Below are 15,125 nucleotides of genomic sequence, written 5' to 3'. Positions count from 1 at the left end.
AGCGTTTTGATGACCTAAACAGGCAGAGGGGGGTGTTTTACAGTGATCCTTTCCTGCGCTGCCACCAAAACTATCCAATTGCTGGCATTATGTAGCAGATTTACTGTGAGCAGGGAATTCTAAACCCCGTTCTCCTAATGTCAGAGAGCAGCAGGAAGAAAAGGTTTTAGGGCAGCTCTGCTTCACCTGCTTCCCACTGGCCGATCACAGCAGAATGCCCTCCAGTTACAAACAGCTCTTGCTCGCTCTGACGGCCGCTCAGGCGATTTCAATGCATTTTCAAGGAACAGTAAACGTGTAGGGGACCCACAGAAACGCTGAGCTGGCTTCATCTGAAGTCTCAATTCTCAGGCATTTCATATGGCATCAAACTCTGAGCAGAAAGGTTTTCTGCAAAGATCTTTTACTGTATTGTTACTGCCTTTTACACAACTCCTCAATGAAATTCAAATACTATGATGGAAAAGAAACTGCTTTTTATGTTGAAATCCAGAACTTACACATGCTGAATTTGCAAGCCAATTCTTTGGAAGTGTGAATGCATACGGTCTTTAGGTGACTTTGATCCTAACGTTTGGGTACTGGCCACAGTACAGAGGAATACACACTCACCTGGGATTCGCCCAGGTGGCCCATGATCCTTTCCTAATCTTGGGGTGAAATGACAGATTCTGGCTGCGGGGGGGGTTATATAGGAAAACTCCCTACTCGTACAAAACTGCCAGGGTCAGTATTGACAACAGATCTGAAGCATCCAACCCAAGAGATGCAACAGAGCTTTGACTCTGCAAACCCTCCCACAGGGATGGGAAACCACTGGCAGTCTCCCTGAATAGCATATTCAGGTATTTAATCACCCTCCCTGGATTCATGCACTTGGGAATGAGTTTAAAAGACAATTCTACTTTTAAAAGTAGAATGCATACCTAAAACATGGACAAAGCTTTGTCAGTGTTTCAGAGACAATAGAGACTTGACATCGAGAGACATATGCCCACTATCCACTGAGGATACCAGGAGGGAGGAGGAAGAAGTGTGGATGCAATAGGGTCCTTCTCAGCCATCGAGCACCTACCTGAGTAACCAGTGATATCCATAGCTTTGAGATTCCTGCATTTAATGACTGTTAAGGTGAGGCGACCTGCAGTTGGCAGATAACAAAGGGAAAACATGATCTCTCCCAGGTCCACGCTTTCCTTTAATAAAACAGAGAACACATATTGGAAACGTGCAAGAACCAGCTAGGCTGCCTCCACCCTCTCACAGCGGGTCGTGCAGGATTCGTGCCTCAAACAGGCTTTTCTCTATTCTGTCATTTCCAAGTGAATGACACTTTACTGTATGGCAGACTGCAGAATTTATTTTCCAGTGTATCCCAACATTATTTGGCTAAAAATTAATATAAGGAACAGGAAAAAAAATGTGTGTCCAGATATTACAGCTTTAAATCATAGTTCAGTATGATCTCCCACTGCCTGAGTAGGTGCTTCCTACTGCAGCGTTACAGCTGACGCACTCCTCGTTCTGCCCCATTGCTTACACGGAAGCGAAGGGAGAGCTGACACCAAATGAAGGCCAGTAAGGAAATTACACTCCTGTCAACTTTTGCTTTAATGTACAGCATATACCCTCTAGTGCCCAGTGTGTGACACTAACATCTATTTCCTCAAATGGAGAAACACCAAACACAGGGTGAGATCACAGAAGGGTGGAACCTTAACAGGCAGCAGTGCCATAATTCCCTGGTTGTGCACTGCAACAAACGCAACGAGTGACTTGCTAGCACACCCGCCGCCGTCGGTTCAATAACAGGGACTTCGCTGGCGCCTCACATCTCGGCAGAGAGCGCAGACCGCTCTGAGTAACTCGATGATTTTCTCCAAAGTTGAGCATGAATCACTAGTTAGCTACAGACCAGGGGTCATAGCTTTAATGCAGAAAAGGACCATGAAGGGCTCCATTTAGAAGCAAGTGAGCTTTTAGGTTGTGACCTGCTTACCACCATTTGGACCACTGGCCTCTTTGAGATGCCTTCAGAGCTAACACACGCAGTATGAGGCACGTATATGTATGAATATAAATAGTGAATTAACCAGCAGATGGCACTCAGAAACGTTTGGTTGTTTCTGGATCACCTAGAGGTAAATACGATTTACTCTTTTAGTGCTCCTTAAAACAACTTTTACACATAGGTCTTAGCACCTCTTGTACACGCAGCCTTATCTACTACATCTCCTAAAAGCCCATTCCATCATTGCCTTGCTGATAGGAATTAAGGAAAACAAAATAAACAAACAAAAAGTGTTATTTAAACTAGAAAGCATTATCATCTGAAGTCAGTAGAAAGGTTTCCAAGTTCCTTCCAAAAATGGATTTTTAAAAAGTATCTTATTTTGTACATACAGATTCCACATCTGTAGAGCAAACAACCTGCCTATTTTTGGAAACAGAGGGTTTGATTCATTTCAATGTGATATAATGATCTGCAGAAAAGAAATTGTAGCTGTTAGTAGAGTGATGGAACTGAAAAAACAAGTAAATGCATTAGGCACTTAAAGCTTTGCTAAGTGTTAGGAGAATAGATCTTGTTGATGGATGAGATTTTTGCCAAATTATTTCCTTCTTGTTCTCTGGTAAGGCAAAGATGAGATATTTGTTCCACTTAGACATGCAGAATACTAATGAACATTACATGAAAGCCTTGATTCTTTACAAGACTTCACTTGACTAGCAAATAAATTGAAAATTTTCTTCAGCATACAGTGTACAGAAGAAACAGTGGCAGCCAAATGTTTTCTGGACAGAGCAATGTATGGCTAGACTTGTACGTATGTAAATAAGTGTTCAAGGCCAGGTTGGATTAGGCTTTGAGCAACCTGGTCTAGTGGAAGGTGTCCCTGCCCATGGCAGGGGGGTTGGAACGAGATGGTCTTTGAGGTCCCTTTCAACCCAAACCGTTCTGTGATTCTACGATTCTAAATAAATGTTGTCTCTGCAGGTGCTATTTGCTGGTAAATAAGACTTTAATACTCCCACCCACTCGGAGTTCCCACTCTGATCTCTTGCTCACCTTAATGAACCAACGGCATCCTGGACAGCTTCCCTTTCCGTGCGACCAAACGAGCTGGAGTCACAGCCCCATTGTCAGTGACCAGTAATGAAAGTGAAAACACTTACTGAGTTATCATTCCTCCACCTTTGGTACCTCTTGACGTGTCTACCAGGAGCTAAATTTAAGCTAATTTGCCTTATCAGGGTACCAGAATAATTTCCATCACACACAAAAGAGCTTTTAGAGCCCCTGCAGCTTCTGGCTCTTGGCTGCATTTCAGCTACGGCACCTCGAACATAACGGACGCCCCCGAGTCGGGCTGCTGTCTTGGGGGTAGAGCAGCAACGAACCCCACCTCCGAGTGCCCCGAGACATTTGGCAGTTTCACCCCTGGTGTCAGCTGCACCCCGAGAGCTGAGCCGCGCCGCGGTTCTTACCGCCTGACTCCGATGCGGCCGATTTCCAGCGGACCGGGAGCTCAGTATTTTACAGACCCTCATTCATTCTCAGTGTCCTAAAATGACCACTCAAAAACCGTGTGCCTGAAATTACAATTTGCTTTTTAAAACATGGAACTTCTTGTTACCTTTAGAGGTATTCTTCCTCTTTTAAGAGTCTGAATAAATAACTCTGCACTTCCTGACAACTGTCTGGAACCTGCTGCACACCCTGCCACTGCATCAGAACTAGCTCGAGGACTGGGATTGTACTGAAGTGTCCCCAGCTCCAATCAGACACTGCATCTATCAGTCTTAGCTACAGACTTTACTGACCATAGAAGATAATTTAAAATAAACATTCTGAAATTATTGTTAGAAACGGTTGTTCTATTCCCAAAGAAATGAGCACCTGCGTATCACTGCCTGCCGGCTCCGCTGGGCGCTGTGGCCGCTGCACGATGCAGCAGCAATTGGTATTCAGACAACACCTGGGCTGGGTCTATTTTTCATACGTTCTTTGGTCTGTGTTGGTCTGGGAGGGACGAGAGCAGGAAGCCTTGGACACAGATGTCAGGAGAGAGCAGCCCTATACGAGTCTGTGAGAGCACCCTGTGGGCATGATCTCATCTTCTGCTCCTCTCCTTGCACTGAAAGGACCCGTTCAGGGTGTAATACCAACATAAATTGTTCTTTGACCTCATTGTATTAGGTCAAGAGATTTTGCTTTGCAACCATAAATACAGGAGAGTAAAATGTGTCCTGTGGTACATTATTTTCTTGCAGATTATAGACACTGGGACATTTCCAAAATTCATATCAGTTATCTCTTAGGAAATAATGGAAGCTCTGAATCAATAACCTTTGCAGTCTTGAAACCAAAAATGTTTCACTGATTCACAAGCTGTACAATCATTAATTAAATAGTTGAGTGCTAGCTGTTTGAATAGCTTATATCATTGCTTAAGTGCTTTCCTATCTTCTTACCCTCGCGATTGATCTCATGCATTATTAGTCATCCAGAGCTTTCCTCGGGTGTTACGAAAACCGTGTTTACCCTTCTCATTTTTGATTAAACAGAAAGGTCCTTGGGTGTGTTATAACTGGCTGAGATGTACCAATATTGGCCCATTCCCAAAGAATGGCACAGAGAGAAGGAGGAGATGGAGCCAAACACGGCACTGGACATTTCGGTGGGAGCTCTGCAAGGCTGCTACACAATGTGTCTTGGGCGTCATGTTTGCTCTGCTCCTCTCACACCTTCTTTGGAGGCTTCTCCCTCAACACTACTGCTGTTGGTGTCTCTGCACCTGTTTTTGTGGGGGCTTTTTTCCATTAAATTAGTTTACTTAGTCAGCTAGGAAAACACCCACTATTTCTTGCAGAACCATCCCAGCAAATATGGAACATACACGGGTTAAAAACTCCATAACCTTCTCCTGTTGCTACGTGATTTATGTGGTTTTCGTCCAGTGAGACCGAGTGTTACCCCTGTCCAGTTTCCAGACAAGGAACATACTCAACCACTGAGTTGTTTTTTAGCAAACCGGGTGTCAGTGAGACTCGCTGTGGGTGAGACAACTGCACGTCACTACGTAAGGGGATGAAATTCCAGTAAACTGGGATTCTGGTAAAGCTGGCAGGGTTCAGAGTACTTCACCATCCCTCCGTGCAACGGCTTCAGGTCCCCAGGGCTAATGGTACCATCTCTGGGAGGCAATAAACCTACCAGTCAGCAGTTGTGCAGGACTCACCCCTTTAGGCAGTCCAGCCAAAAAAATATTCCCGAGCTGTCCTGCCCTGGGGCTGCTCAGAACACACTCCATACCTGTCCTCCTCATGCACAGATACCACCCGCCACGCCGCAGCACCGCGCCGCAAACGCTCCCAGGGCAGGGACAACTCCCCCAAGCAGATACTCACCGTCGTTGCGTACTGAATGTCCTTCCAGATGGAAGTCTCCCGGGAAAGGTCTGAGGCCTCAAACAGGTTCTCCAAGATAACTTCTCCGATCATGTCATGTCTGGAGAACCTGTCAAAGTCAAAGACGCTCAGGTGAAGCTTCCTGCTCGCCAGCTCCTCATGTGGCACGGGGAAGTGGAAGGACTCGTCGAAGGTGGGATTCAAAGTCTTCCTGTGGACTCGTGTCTGGAACTTGCGCTTTCTGTCAGGCAGGAGGTAGATCTTCACGTAGGGATCTGAGCTGCCGCAGAAGTCTTTGGCTGGCAAGTCAAAAGCCCTGAGGATTCGGACAGTCAGTGTCTCATTCTCATAGTCGTACTTGAGAGTGAAGTTAATTTTCCCACAGGTCTTTGCTGCCTCTTTTTTGGGGTCCTCAGTGTCAACAGATTTTTGCTTATAGAGTTCGGGCTTTATGCGGCCGATGCTGGTTGGCTGCTCAGCCACAGCCGGTGGGTCCATGCCGTAGTCCATGCTGGATACGTGCATCTGCCGGGGAAGGTGCCTTTTGAAGGAGATGTGCCTGCAGGAGGAAGACACGACAGCTGTATGGTTTTCCATGGACATTTCTCTCCTTTTTCTTCCCGGACTACTAATGCTCGGAAAGCAGGGAGAGCACAAGAGCGAGGGCAATAGGTGCTCTTGGCCTCTGCGCAGAAACCACGTACGTTATGGAAGTGGATGCTGAAGGGAACACCTCCAGCGGTCAAAGGAACCGATCCAGCAAATTTCCTCACTTTCAGAGTATTTGCAGCAAGCTGCGTTTTTTTCACCTGTTACACAAGTAAAAAGCCCACAGCTAAATACGTGAGACCCAACAATTCCCTAAGCAAGGCACAGACAGCCCAGCGCGGAGACGCTGGCCTGGGCTGGGCTGTGCATCGGAGATCCCAGCAGCCGAGGCTGCTCCCCAGCGTGCCGGGTCTGACCGCCTGCCACCGGAGACAGCGGGTTCGAGCCCTTCCCACACACAGCCCAGTCCCACTTTGTCTGTCCTAACGCAGACAGCTGAGCTTTTGAGTTCTGCTCCGTTGGAAAGGTGTAAGAAAAGCAGAACGAGCGCGCGCGCAGCAGAGGCAACCAGCTGCCCGAAAAGTGGTGCAGTTAAATAAAAGAGTATGTGGCACAATTGCAAGTGCCATCATGTTGATTTTAACTCCACCTTCTTCAAACAGGAGCTGCAATTGGTGCCTTATGAATTCTGCAGTTCAGCAGCCGATCTCCGAGCAACGTCCGTTTGTGCAGTCGCGCTCTCGTGCGCGTCGTGGGCACCGCCAGCAAAGCCAGCAGCAGTGCTGGGGCGCAGCCCGGACCCTGCCAGCGCCCTTTCCTGTCCTACTTTCACGGCCTCCTGTGTCAAGGAAGAGGTGCCGTGTTTCTCAGCATTCCTGCCGAGGTCTCCCAAGGTCCGTACAGCCTTACCCTGATGTACCGGGTGAGATGCTGACGTCTCTGCCCCCGGCTGAGGCAGAGACGCGCTGAGCGCAGCCGGTTCTGCACTTGTGCAGTGAGCGACACGTCAATTCTGCTCATCTAATTGTTCCTGCCAGGAGCCACAGCAACCAGCAAGAGCAAAGAGGTCTAATTCTGTCTGACAGCGCGCCGTCATGGATACTTCAGCCTGCCGCTCCTGCTGGAACACAATTAAAGTGGCCAAAGCGTACTGACGGCGCGACACAATGAGGTCAAGTCACAGCAACAGGGCTGGAATCCGTGATTTTTTAAAGGGCCCGTGGTGAGCCAGTCTCAACACATCGTTGGTTAATGACCCATCTTTGGGAAGTAACCCAGCACGTAGGTGGGAGTGCTTTCTTCAGCCTCCCTGAAGGTACGGGAACCTCCGGCTCCGTTAAACACCTCTCCCACCCCGCGGTGCAGCGTCGCTGCGGAGCACTCGTCCCGCTCACCTGGTGGAAGACGCAGGCTCCGTCGTTTGCCTCTGGATCCGCGTGCGCCGCATGATGTGGTCTTTCATGGACATCTGGACCTCTGCAGGGATGTCCGGCGAAGTGTGGCTGATCTTCACCGCTGCCTCCAGGAAGCTTAGGGCACCCGTGTCCTTGAGCTTGTCTGCCATGTTCTCCTTATTGCGGCCCGCCTCGCTCTGCACGGTGCCCGGGTGAGAAGAAATGGCCTTGTGCCTCCGGGGAACCCAGCACAGCTTCCAAAAGAGAAACAGAAAAACTGCCACCAGGGCCAGTCCACACACAATAACTATCACTGCAAGGAGGCTGACGGAGAGCTCTACAGGGGGAGAGAAGGCAACATGACAGGGAGAGGGGAGGAACGGGAAAGGAGACAAGAAAAGAAAGATGGTGAGAAAGCCATAAGTAAATGGAAGAAATGGTCCATACTGACTTATATCATGACTGATGGAGAGCTCTTGGCAGGTTCTGCAAGTGAGAGTCAAAGCCAGGTGAGCATCCTCCGACAGATTCGGGACCGCTTTCTGCCAGAGACACATCTGGGGAGAAATGGGTGTCTCCAGATGGCCAGACCTATGAAGTCTTATACCATGATGCTTAGATTGCCTATCAAATATCATCCTTGGTTTGTTTTGTGGCACTGGCAAACTGCTGAGCCTGAAGCCGAGAAGAACTGCAGAACTGAATGATAGAAACAAGCTCCAGTGCTGTACCAGCAGAAACTGTCTTTTTGCTTCATACCACAGGTGTTCAGACACTATGTTAAAATAATCTATCTACCATGATCCTGAAAGCAGATTGTTGTTGTACTATCAATGCTCACATCTTGTCCAGATGTGCCCATGGGGAATAAAAAGTAAATACCAATAAAAATTTTTTTTAAAAAATCACAAGCTGCTGATGCAGTGGAACCGAACATAGAAGGAGACTGTACAGAAAGTACTGCGCATTACTCCTTCTGCTGAATAGCACAGAAGCTGTGTATGTTCTCTGACTCACTTTGACGTCATACACTATGTATTTCAGCATTTCAAGCTTTTTCTGGAGAGGAAAGAGCTTCCATACCTAAGGCTGAAGAATCGGGAAGAAAGGAAGATGTGCACAGAGAGATATATATGATCCAGGCTGTGAAATGATTCACAGCACTTCAAAAAGAGAAAACAGTGGCTGGTTTTAGTTCCTTTCTCACAGTGTATTAGTTTTCAGATTCCCACCCAAACCACAATTCCAACAGTTCAGAATCATAAAGAACAGCTGTCCCTGAAGATGGAGACAGGTTTTGCACTGGAGTCCAGTCTGCAGCGTCAGGTCCAGTCTCAGATCGCTACGAGTTCCAGCACAGCTCCCCGACCGCCCGCAGCGTTGTTTGCAGCGACCAGTAAAGGTGTGTTCCTCAAACCACTGAAGGGCACGTCAGGACACGAAGATGGGCGAAAGTTTATCAAACACTCCAGAAGTTTATTCAGCGGAACCATCACCTCTTTCTCACCTCCTTTACGTGTGTGTTTGGACCGTAAACGTTTTGCGCCGCCGTGTGAAGCAGCAGCCCCTGGGTTCACCCCTGCGACACGCGTGCCCCCGGCCCGGCCGAGCGCTCACGCTGAAGTGGCCCCTGCTGAGCACAACCAGCCTCGGGGGAAGTCAAGCGATGGGCACCCAGGAAACTCAGTGTCAAACAGTTTCATAAGAAAAGTGAAGAACCTGGACTTTTTGCAGATACGTCTGTGTCGTTATAGAGGAAATGGTTGCAATGCAGAATCTCCCACTGCTGGGAGTTGTTACGCGACAGAAAAGTTTTTGCTGAGATACTTCTGCCCATTCCAAGAAGTTATATAGCGTGCATGACTCTGCTGGCACACCCGACTCATTAATGGAAAACATCAGAAATCATCAGCTATCCCTTCTGAAAACCTGTTGCCAGCTTGGCAAAGATCTTAGTTCATGTCATTTCTCGCTGAGCTGGCATCCATAATGTATTTGACAGGATTCACAGATACTTTTATGCATGACCTCCTACTCTTTCCTCTGACAGCTCACATAAAACACGAGTAGAGAGATCAGGATTTTACAGACATTTTTTTAAGCATCTGCCTGGGAGGAATATTGGTTTGTCTGAAGATGACACTGAACTCCCCAAGGCTTTTTCATGGCTTACTAAACTTAAATATCAGCTGGACAGAGTTGACCTTAATTGATTTAATGAGCCTTCTCTTATGAATTTGAAAATACCAGTTACTTTTAAAAAAATACCCAGTATTCAAAATGTTATGCTTTAAATGTCCTTTAACTTAGAAGAAACTGCAAAACCAAGATAATGCCTTATCTCACAGAAAATGCCCCAGGGCCAGAGGTTGCTTGGGTACTCCTGGCACAGAACAGACCAAGAGACACCTCAGCCCCTCCCCTGTCCCAGTACCCGTGCGCTCGGAAAGCGGCTCACCAGTACAAATATCCATTTGCTTCATCTTGGATGGGAACTAATTAAGAGACTATGGTGGAAGTACCCTTCAGCTCTATATCCCTGGTGACTTCATAATACCCAAACTGAGTTACCACAGGGGATAATTAGCAAAGTCCAAACAGAATACGATTCATAATATGACAAGGCCATGATTACAGCAGTCTATTAACTGCAAGACAATACTGGTCTAATTATGGCAACATTGACTTTTATTACTGTGAAGTAGCTTGCGCCTATCATTAAAGAGATTCATGGGTAACTCTGAGCTTAATGTGAAGAGTTGTATTTAATATCTTGAAGATGTAATTTAGCTTTTCTTCCACTGACTCTCCACAGAGAAAACAAAACACATTTGATGGCGCTCTCATCACTCCAGCATCTATTAGTCACTCCAGCCACCTGCTGGGTTTCAACAAATTTGAATACCATGAGTGGAAGTTCAAGGGGGCTGAAAAAATCAAAGGCTACAGGCTGAGGCGCAGTGTGGGGCCAGGCTCACGCTGCAGGAGCTCACCTGCAGTGGCCACCGGCCACCAGGACCTGTGCCACAGACCCAGCGGGCCCCTTCCCAGAGCCTCTTGGCAGCTGCAAGAGGACAGATGTGCTTCTGCATCTGGAGAACCCTCAGCACAACCCCCTCACCAGAGCAGCCTTCTGCTGCGGTTGGGTACGGGCAGCGCTGCCGCCGTGGCACGGTCGGTCCCACAGCTCCGTCGTCACATACAGACTCAGACAAAGCCTCTGACCTGATCCTGCCAAGAGCAAACGGAATCTTCCCTGCAAGAGGTTCCTATTGGTAAGTTTTCTGGTGGCCAATGGACAATCTCAGCATCAGGGAGAGCTCTGGCTGGTTCGTTCCCTACCGGGTTTCTTTCAGCTGAAAAGGCATCTCCAGCTCTTCTGAGCTGTGACTGGGGTCATGTAACGTCTTGCCGCAGCAAATGCTCCTGGAAGAGCAGTTACAGGAGACAGAGCCCAGAGGCAGGGGGTGATGGTCACGTACCTCAGCCTCGCCAGTACTGGCTGCGTGACTGGTTTTCCAGCGTAATATATCAACCATTGCTTATACTATGTCAGGAGATATTTCCAGGCTTCTCTGCCCATTTTTGCTACTTTTTCTATTGCAACAGTGCTTGTGAGAACATCTTGTTCTGTTTCTGTAGGGCTCTGTAGAGATCACACATTCAAATGAGGGATTACTGCAAGAGTTTTGGCTGGAGGAGGAGTCAGGCAGCTCTGGGGCTTCAGAAGACCACACGAGGCACCCACCAACAGCTGATCTAATTTCCCCCCGATTGAGAAGTGCCAGCAATGTGAGTTGGATTAGCTGAGGGCTGGAAATGGGGTGTGAGAGACTGTGGTGGATCTCGGACAGCTGAGGTGGGGGCAGAGGGCGCAGGGGAAAAGGAAGAGGTTTCTGTTAAATCCTGGCTACAGACGTGTCTGTTGAGCAATGTCGTTCACCTTTGCAGCTTTACAGAGCAAGGAGCAGGGACTGGATGGAACAGAAAGAGAATGTTAATCCGGAACAGCAGCACAGCATCCAGCAGTACCCCAGACCAAAACCAGAGCGCGAACCGCCGCAGAGCGCGGGAATCACCCCCCGGGAACGCAGCTCGGAACAAACCCTGCAGGGCACCACGGAGTGCAGCAGCAAGCAGGGCACACTGCAACAGGAATTTTGAAACGGAAACTCTCTGTCTTATAAATCGTGAAATGCCGTGTTGGGTGACAGGGGAGCTGCAGTGCAGCAGTGTGTATTTCTCGGCCATCTCCTTGTCCCCTCCCCGAGCCTGCCGCGGCTGCGGGAACGGTAACGGAGCAAATAGTAATGATCAGATTGTCCCTGCCACGCAACACGGCTTCAGTTCTCGTGTCAGCAAGCAGCTGTAGTTAACAGAGCCCACAGCTGAGTGGGCACTGGGGTCTGCAGAGAACGTGGCTGCAGGAGGCGAGCACTGGACGCCTGGTCACTCGTTGCCTCTGTGTGCTGGGACTGTGACCAGCACTCCAGTCCTCTGCCGGGGTCTTCACCAGCACACCTTCCAGCAGTCTTCACCAGCACACCTTCCAGCCTCTCGCTGCCATTTCTCAATTGAAACTTGAGCAGCGCTTCTCTTCTTGATTTACTGGTTGTGTTCTTCAGGCAGCTGTGAGCTACAGGAATATGTCCTGAAATATTCTTGAGCTCGACAAGTCATTAGCAGCTGTCACTTCAAAGTCTAACCGCAGTCAATTTGCTTTTCACAAGCAGCCTGGCAGCGCAGGAGCTGGGTGTGCTGCGGAGCACTGCAGGGGCTGCTGCTCAGGCGAGAGCACAGAGGTGGGGGTTGTTAGCAGGGGAAACAGTTCATCAAGTTCTCAGCTGATGTTAAAGGACCGGGTCAGAAAACAATCTTGGATCGAGCAGAGCTCCCGTTGTCCCTCAGACACTCTCTCATGCTGTGGGGGGCAATGAGGGCAGCCGAGCAGCCCCCGCGCAGCAGAGCAGCCCCCGCGCAGCAGCAAGACCTGCAGAGCACCGGGGATATCTGTCACCTGCAGGGCCACCAGTGGTTGTGTCTCTTGGCAGTGTAGGAGTCACTGGTTATTCCTCTCAGCCGTCCAGCGCAGCAGATGTTATGAAATACCTGCAGAGACCCTGAGAGCCTCCCACACCGTGCACGCTCCCGCACCCCGGTACACCCCACGGGGTCTCTCCAGGCGAAGGCAAGCGGCGGCTCCTCTTTGCTGCAGAGCAGCCCAAATCTTGTTTTGTGACTCTGTGATGCCAACCACAAGTAACTCCGCAGCAGACAGTGTAATGGGAGTGAACTGAAATCCAGGTGGAAGGAGGAAGAGTTTTCACAGATGGTTTTACACAAAGAGCACTTCCACACTCAGTTCGTGACACGCAGCTCAATGGCAAACTCCCCTCTCAGACGCGCAGAGGGGTGGAAATCCTCACCAGATGAACACTGCAGATGTTCTGAGAGGGAATGTGCACAGAGCCTCTGAAGTGTCCTCTCAGAAGTTCTGCAAACTCAACCTTCCTCTTGCATGAAGCTAAAAGATTTATCCTGTTCACGTGCTTCCTCAGCCCTTGGACACCGAGTCTCACGCTGTCAGCTCCCACCAGCTCCCTCCTGCCCGCGTGGGCTCTGCAGGATCCCGGACGGAGCCCGCTCACCTCCTGCGCACATCCAGCTACGCAACGGGTTATGGGAAGGCAGAGACATGAATGCTCAAACCGGCTATGCCAAAGTTTCGGTTAGCTAGAAAAAACTTCTTAAAAATTAATTTGCTGCTACCACAGGGTTCCTGCCATGCAAGAGCTTATTGGAATGCAAACTATAAGCTTCAAAGGGAAGGATGAATCAGAAGCTATTTTGAGAGTAATTATGTAAGATTATAAAATTCAAACCATCTCATTATTGCACGTTAAGTATGGGGACGACACGTTTGGAGACCTTGCAGGGATCCAGTGTTCCAAGCAACTACGTCCAAGTGCAAACAGCAGCCTCATAACCCCAGTCCAGACAAAACTTCCTTCGTTAAGCAATGCCAGGGCTGTTTTCACCAATTACTGTAATTCTTTAGGGGATGTGGTTCTATAGGTGGGAGAATAACTAGAACCTGAGACATGGACAACTTCATGCAAAGTTTTGTTCTTTTGACAGTTGTGTAATTTGTTGTCCTGGAAACCAGCTACCAGCTTGTTAGTGACAGTACTTACAAATCCCCAAGTTTTATAGACTCTAGTTCAAATTGTAATTCAGGAGAAAACATTTAAACAACAAATTTGCGCTTGGAATAAAGTCCTACTCCAGCAGCTCCAGCCACAGCTGCAGGAGCAGCCTGGGCGCGGGTGCAGCCAGGAAACCCGACTCGGTGCCCTCGTGCCGCGATGGAGACTGCGGCAGCTCCTCGCTGCAAGAAGACGGGGCCCCGGGACACCCCCCGAGCACTGCCCGCATCGCGCGCTGCCTGCGGAAGGCAAGAGCCGTTCCCGTTTTCGCTGCATATCCAGGCTGCAGCTGAAGCTCCCGCTACCTCTTGGCTCGGAGGAGGCGGGCGCGCGGAGGGAGGGCTGGAGCTGCTGGCTCCCTGCGGGACGGCAACGCGCTGCTGTCCTTGTCCTTGCTGCACCCCGGTGCCCGGTGCCTCGTGAGGGACTTTCACACCTGATGGTCTGAGAGAGCGGATTAGACAAGTGCATTGAACAGAGAAAAGATGGGGAAAATAGAGGCTGTTGGAAAAAAGATGCCCTTTACTACTTGGCATTTTTCAGTTTATGGTTTGGTAGTTTTATCACCCAGGGAACAGACGGTAACTGCACTCAGATACCGGAGCAGGAGGTGCACCAATCCCCCAGGCTGAGTTTGAAAAAGCAGAAGAAAATCTGAACAGAGTAATTCAGAGGGAAACACCAAAGGTGATTCTCAAGTGTAGAGTCAACAACGATGTCAACACGTGTGTATACATAACAAAAAAAGAAAAAATAAACATACATATGATAATGTGTAATACTCCAAACTAAGGACCTGGAGCTTGTGCTTTGCTCACTGAAATAGAATGGAGAAAGTTTTAATTGCCAAAAAAAAAAAAAAGCAAAGGATCATGAATAGCTGACAAGCAAAAGACACCTGTATGCCTGCTACACACAGAAGAAGCCTCCACCATATCGGATTCGGGACAGCCAAAACACAGCTAAGAAATTCCATACATCCTTTACGAGAGCTCAGCGAAATCTCTGCTAAGCAGTAACACCAAACACGAGTAAGAGGGATTGCCGCAGGAACTGCTGCTTTGCCGTGGTAAGATATACTCAGATCCAGAGCCATCTTCTACAAGGAACAGAAAATCAGACTTTTGAGCTTAGACAAGGACCTTAGAAAAAAGTTCCTTTCCCTTCTTCACCTTCCTTCAGACCGGAGGTGAGGGACAGCTGAGTGGAAGCCCACATAAGCCAAATGTCTTTAAAAACCCAGATCAGATCATGGCCGAAACGGATTAGAAACAGAAAAGAAATCTCAAATCTGTCTGCGTGGGAAGATCCAGGCAAAACATATTAAAACACGAACTGGAGACAGGGTTAACATGCCACCCACCACTGTGTCTGCGGGACTTTTAGAAAAGAGACGGGCACGGAAGTCACACCTGTCCCTGTAACATCTGGAACAGCTCTTTGCAACCGGGTCTCGGCACAGTTGGCAGAGCCCTGCTCCCTCCTCCTTATGTCCCCCTGCACGGGATGGAAGCCACACCTGACACAGATGCAGAGGGTGCCCAGGAACCAATGTCTGTGGCAG

The 15,125-nt window shown here is 48.8% G+C and overlaps 1 protein-coding gene across 1 annotated transcript in view; it reads right to left on the bottom strand.

Moving 5' to 3' along the window:
• SYT6 (synaptotagmin 6) overlaps positions 1-15,125 on the bottom strand; it is a 30,846-nt gene that overhangs the window by 6,329 nt on the left and 9,392 nt on the right. The window contains exons 2-4 of the mRNA XM_009981398.2: positions 7,356-7,692; positions 5,413-5,971; positions 1,076-1,196 (exon numbers count right to left, since the gene is read on the bottom strand). Coding sequence (XP_009979700.2) covers positions 1,076-1,196; positions 5,413-5,971; positions 7,356-7,692 — 1,017 coding nt within the window. The remainder of the gene's footprint in view (positions 1-1,075; positions 1,197-5,412; positions 5,972-7,355; positions 7,693-15,125) is intronic.

Source organism: Tauraco erythrolophus, chromosome 27 (assembly GCF_009769465.1).
Source record: "Tauraco erythrolophus isolate bTauEry1 chromosome 27, bTauEry1.pri, whole genome shotgun sequence".
NCBI classification, from domain to species: domain Eukaryota; kingdom Metazoa; phylum Chordata; class Aves; order Musophagiformes; family Musophagidae; genus Tauraco; species Tauraco erythrolophus.
Note: the sequence above shows the minus strand (reverse complement) of the source record. Positions and strands in the feature narration are given on the sequence as shown.